At 37.6% G+C, this 6213-nt stretch overlaps 1 protein-coding gene across 1 annotated transcript in view; it reads right to left on the bottom strand.

The window, feature by feature from the left end:
- The window catches only part of sf3b3 (splicing factor 3b, subunit 3), a 23575-nt gene extending 17489 nt beyond the window's left edge, over nt 1–6086 (bottom strand). Inside the window, exons 1-8 of the mRNA XM_005753949.1 lie at nt 5922–6086; nt 5245–5372; nt 4734–4889; nt 4269–4439; nt 1891–2063; nt 1547–1688; nt 1053–1165; nt 646–783 (exon numbers count right to left, since the gene is read on the bottom strand). Coding sequence (XP_005754006.1) covers nt 646–783; nt 1053–1165; nt 1547–1688; nt 1891–2063; nt 4269–4439; nt 4734–4889; nt 5245–5314 — 963 coding nt within the window. The 5' untranslated portion in view covers nt 5315–5372; nt 5922–6086. The remainder of the gene's footprint in view (nt 1–645; nt 784–1052; nt 1166–1546; nt 1689–1890; nt 2064–4268; nt 4440–4733; nt 4890–5244; nt 5373–5921) is intronic.
- Nucleotides 6087–6213: the final 127 nt, after the last annotated feature.

Genomic DNA, 6213 nt, shown 5'->3' with positions numbered 1-6213 from the left:
CACATTCACAACTAGTGGTAATTTGGATTATCCAAATAACCTATCCCCACAAGCTGCATGTCTTTGGACGGTGGGAGGAATAGAAAACCAATAATGGTAAATGGCCTGTATTTGTATAGCGCTTTACTTAGTCCCTAAGGACCCCAAAGCGCTTTACACGTTCAGTCATCCACCCATTCACACACACATTAACACACATAATGACAAAAGTTCAAGAAATGTTAATGAAGAATTTAAAAGTAATCCCTGCTGAGAACAAGAGTATTTGCGTTTGCTACTTTCTTGCTAAGCTAATGTCAACACGCTACAGATTTCCCTATAAAAGTAAAAGAGTGAGTTTATAAGCATTTGGCTCTTTTTGAAGAAGCTGAGGGAGCTAATCAAATTGAAAGTGAGCTTTTAATAAGATGAGCCATGAAAAAGAAATCGAGTAAAAAGCCTATTTTCAGACATTGGATAAACTGAGCAATTACATAAACTGGGCAGGATAAGATAAATACGACATGTTTATCTAGTGTTTGTTAATCAAGCAACTGTGATTCTAAGAAAGAAAAAAATAAAGAAAAAAAACAGAAGCTGGAAGTGAACATAATTAGTCCCATTAAATAAATTTGTTAAAAATGTCTAGTTTCCATCCATCCTTACCATTTCTTCATCAGTTTCTAGAGTAACCTTAAAGATGTCTCCCTGCTCAGTCTGGGCCAGAAAAAAGAACATGGACTTGGTCTTGTGGGTAGCTGAGCACACAAATATCATGCCACGCTCTGGGTCATCCAGGTCGTTCTGTGGGGTGGAGCAGAAGAGAATGTGAGGGAGGATAAAAATAGATGTTCATGCAAAGAACAATGTGGGACTTGCAAAACAACCAAAATTCCACATGAACAGAGAAAAAAATGTTTAAAATCTACTTAGTGACTCACAGCTTAAATCAGGTAAAGTCTCACGATGTGTACTGATGTTATGATGCATCAAAACACACTTAAAATCTGCACAGGAAATCCTGTACTATAAATATTTGCTTTTTAATGTGCATTCCTGTAAGAAGGACTCACTCTACGCCGTGGAATGGGACAGCGAATGTCAGGCTGGTCTCCAAAATTCTTGTAGGTGATGTAGTTTTCAGAGCAGATTAAAACCCCACTGGGCCCATCAGAACCACCAGGAACTGGAAGCATTTAGAAGGGTTGTCATTTTTAAAAAACATAATGATGAAGGAGTAAGAATTTCAAAAAAGCACAGTAATCTCTATTTTACAACAGAATGCTTTCTTTTAATACGACATCTAACGCTGTGTTATTGCGTTGGTAAACTTTTGTAGAGATCAGAGAGGGTGAATCTTTCTCCAGTGTTTCTCAGAGAAGAGACATGACAAACTCATCACATCTACAACACATTGATGTAACAATTCTTTGTAACCTCGCTGCAATGATTATCTTCTGAAAGCAAATCAATTTGTAAAAATGTTGATATTTCAACTACTCCCTACCTGATGAATAACACTACTGTTGTTTCCTTTAAATATGACCAACACTACTCAAATGCTCACCAGTTATGAGGAAATTTCCATGTTCTTCCAATGCCTCGCTGTACTTGCGGACCACATGGTTCAGGCCGAGATCCAGCTCGTAAAAGGTGAGCGTCTGTTGTGTGTTGGCAGCAGCTTCTCCTGTTGGGTCGTTGTCAGCTTCCTGTAGACATTAAACACACATGATTATTCTGGTAAACAAACAAAACATGACTGTTTTTTTCAATTAAAGTCATGCTGAGGTCAGAGAAGTTAAATCTTTCTCCAGTGACAGTCAGAGAAGAGACATGAAAACTCATCACACAACAACAGTTCAGTGTATGTGAAATTCAGCAGCCCTGCACGTTTGTGCTTTGTGTCCTTACCTCATAGTCCATCTCTAAGCAGGCAAACATGGGATTTTCAAACCCAACATCGACTCCAACCACATGGTAGACCAGTGTGTTTGCTTTATGGGCTTCCAGTGGAGAGGAGATGGTCAGTCTCGCAGCAGCATCTCTGTTCAGAATATACACCAGCTTCTGTTTCTCTATCGCTCCTAGTCAGATAAATGACAAAACATATTGTGTGCTTCATTTAACTGGTTTAATACAACTATTTATATGTGTGTATATAAATTTTCTTCAGGATTTAAACAATAGTAACTCAGCACCAGAGATGGGCAGTAACGCGTTACTTGTAATGCGTTACTGTAATCTGATTACTTTTTTCAGGTAACGAGTAAAGTAAGGGATTACTATTGTAAAAACGGTAATTAGATTAACGTTACTTTCCCGTAGGAACGCTGCGTTACTAAAACCGTGATTTTTTGCAAGAATGTCTCATGACAGTAACGTAAGCAAGTGCGACGTTCGCAACAACAGCTGTGCGCAGATCAACAATGGATCATATGAGTGCGGGAGAGAGTATGAGAGTGCAGCATTCAAAGCGTGGAAGTACTGACCTTACTTTGAGTTAGATTCCATAAAAAGTGACAAAAACATTAGCGTCCGTTGTGCGTGGGAAGAAAACTTCTTTTTACAGCGAAAAAAACCCCCTAAACTTCCAGGCAAGCACGGAGTGCGCAACGACATAATGGGAAACTCACAGAGAAACTCGCGGATTATTCCACTGACCGCTGCTGCACACCTGCACCAGGGTAAACCTCCGCCTACCCTACTCCTGCTTTACAGGTGAAAATAGAGCAACAAGACCACTAGTCTTTGATGTTATTTATTTTGTGTGTTTTACTTGCATCTATTTGAAAGAGTGAGTGTAAACACACACACAAAAAAAATATTTTATGTGCTGGAATGTGCAGAAAATAAGTTTAAATGTTAAACAAATTTCTTCCAGTCAGAGAATGTTGCATATAATTTAAGTTTTGCTTGATGCATAAATTTAAAAGGTTAGAACTAATAAAACAAGTTTTAAAAAGAGACTTTTCCATTTGATTACATTTTGTATGATGGATTATGTAGAAAAAGTAGAATTGGGCTGAAAGATCTATCGCTTTATCACCTACTCAGGTTGTAAATCGTGTTTTTAAAAAGTAATTAAGTAATTAATTACTTTTGAAAATAAGCAATCAGTAAGTAACGGGATTACTTTTTTAGGGAAGTAATTGGTAATTAGTTACTGATCACTTTTTTCAAGTAACTTGACCAACACTGCTCAGCACACATTAATTAACATCATAATTGTTCCACAAAACACTTCTATCAAGGTAAACTTTTCGGATGTAGAACTACAAAATTTATAGCATTTGATGCCGATTTATTATCTTAAGCACCTGTAAGGCTCTTGGGGTTAGGTCAATTATAGCAATATTTACACCACTGACATTATACTAACACACCAAGGCCCAAATAAAAGAAAAATAATCATCAGTCTATAAACCAAATTATCATCTAAGCTGACAACCTCTGTCTTTGCCAATAAATAAATGAATAAATAAATAACTGTATGGAGCCACAAAACATATTATAAAACCTATCAACTTTGCAGGTTTGTTAAAATGTCATGTTTTGTTGTATTTGTAAGATCATAAAAGTAACTTATCACCAAATGGAACAATTTTGAATTGGGGGAGAAAAAAAAAAAAAGAGGCATCTGTTAGTATGTTTAGGCCTACTTGGGTACATAGATGTTGCAAAGCTATCCAGGCCCACTTTGCTCAAATGCAAGTAGGACTCAAAGGATTCAAATTAAACACAGCCTATTTTAACAACAAATAAATTAAATACCACAGTAAGTTATTTAAAAATCACTACAGGCCAGTTTGTATAAAGTCTTGCTGCAAAGCCTTCAAGCAGTTTCAAAGCTGCAGATTCACACACACTGTATAACCCTAAAAAAAAAAAAAAAACTAAAAAAAATGTACATTAGAATAAATACCATTAAAACACATCAGTCTTAACTGATGGACTCTTTTGGAGTATATAGTTTTCAGTGTTGGTTTGTAATGTAAGGGTTTTTCCTGGCGCTGAACTGGCTTTTTCGTGGTGATTACATCCAACGCAAAACACACCACAGCAGATTACACACAAAATCCTAGCAGTCTGTATGATTTAAAAAAAAAACAAAACCCATTGAGCTCTTGCTCTTGTTCACCTTCGTCAAAGAAAGGGTGCTCATCTTATGAGAGAAGGAAAATAGCAATATAAAAAATAAACAGTGCACAAACATCTGGATTCTGTCTGATATGATGGACTCTACATAATGGTCTAATGCTGATTTCATGCATACTTCTTAAAATTCTCACCTATCATTACAGCTCTGCCTTTTGGGTCAACAGCAAGGAACTGTCCAGGAACAATACGGCGGCAGCCGCTCTTCCCAAATGTTTCCTGGTGGATCTTCTCAAACATATTTTTTGATGGATGATACTCCAGGATGACGATACGACCACTGTCACTCCCCACAACAATGTAATCTAAAAATACATAAATATCACTTAGAAACGACACCAGCCTGTCAACATTATATTAATTATGATACGGTCATGTAATTAAAGCTTAGGTAATGAAAGCCAATGGAGGCCAACTTCCCCTTCTAATTGTAAATGAATGAAAAAAGAATGCACTACGAAAAAAACATTAGTGTCAGACAAAATATTTAATAAAAACCACTTAAAAGAAAATTATTAATACATACCATTTAATCTGTGCAATCCATGTTTAGAGTTACAAACACATGCATGTGAGTGCATATGATGTCATTTCTGTACCTTTTGTTCCTCCAGTGAGTCTGAAGGCCATCAGGGATCTGATGATGCCAAACACTTCCATTGTGAGAAGAGTGTGCACCTTTCCTGTGTTGGCATCTGGCCGTAATAATTCCAGGATCTTTCCTCTGGAAACAACAATCTCCTGCATCTTGGTTCCTACCAAAACATAATATCAGACATATGACGTGGATATTTTTATGGTTTTCCCTGAATCCTGCTTCTAAAAAAGCATTTTGTGATATTTCTTTTATGTATTTTTTAACCATGAGAAAACTATGCTTTACATTATCTCCATCAACATACTGAGTGAAACACCATGATAGGATAAACTCTAAGGACTATACAAACACAAGAAAATATACTTAAATAAAACAATTAATGCTAATTAGTGCTAATTCTCATAGAAATTGCAGTTAAAGGCTTCTTTGACAATAAAGGAGGGGTACCAAGCTTTGATAAATTAACCATGACCTAACCAGACATAAAGCAGTGACATCTGGCGCAAATTCACCTGAGAAGTTTCCATGGATGGCATGGGTGATGCCGGTGGCACGCTGCAGGGTGATGTTGTAGAGAAACATGGCTTCCACTCGAATCTTATTCAGAGGAAGCTGAAAGAGCGCTTAACCCGGCTCAAAACTGTAAACAAAGAAAACCAAAAGTGTATTTACAGTAAGGAATCAAGAAGTTGGAGACCACTGGACAAAGTCACAATAAGCTACGCGGTCGCACTGGTAACAAATGAGGGCTCTTCAAACTGAGGTCAGCTGTAGTGGGACTGTGGAGCAATATATAGCGACTGCACTCATCACAATATTGCTATGAAAAGTTGGTGGAGAGGTGTAGCGTTTGCTGTACACAAAATCCTACGGCGCCGCTAACGTTAGCTAAACATTAGCTGTGAGAAAATTAACGTTCACCGGACATTTATTTACTACCTCTGTGCTTGTAAACCGTGCAATAGGGGTCAAGAATTCCTTTAACACGAATTTAAACTACTCAAAACGATCGTTTACATCAATCCAACAGTATGAGAACATGGCCCATTCATACAAAGCGCCACTTCTGCTTAACGTCCCCCCCACTTTTTTTTTTTTGCTATATTACTTTAACTAGTGCAAACTTCACACACATAAAACATCTGTTTAATTGCGGAAGAGATGCAGTTCTGCAAGATATAATATTTACCGGTGTGTTTCGTAAGATGACTCTGATTTCAGATGGATAAAGTTTCATTTACGAAAACTATTTCCTTGAAACCCTGAGAAGCCGACGCTGAACCGCCGTTGGTGGGTCCTTTGCCAGCCAAACACGCCGTCGCAAGAGTTGACCTACACAGTGCCTGACGGAAATGAGAGACTGTAGTACTGCATTGTGCACAGCAGATGACGACAAAGACCTCAAGATTAACGGAATTATCGCGATTGGGCGCCATAAGAAAAACAATATCTGTAAAATAGTTTCCCACTGCATTTATTGC

This window comes from Pundamilia nyererei, unplaced genomic scaffold, assembly GCF_000239375.1.
Source record: "Pundamilia nyererei isolate P.nyererei 1_Seehausen unplaced genomic scaffold, PunNye1.0 scaffold00485, whole genome shotgun sequence".
Lineage (NCBI taxonomy): Eukaryota > Metazoa > Chordata > Actinopteri > Cichliformes > Cichlidae > Pundamilia > Pundamilia nyererei.
Note: the sequence above shows the minus strand (reverse complement) of the source record. Positions and strands in the feature narration are given on the sequence as shown.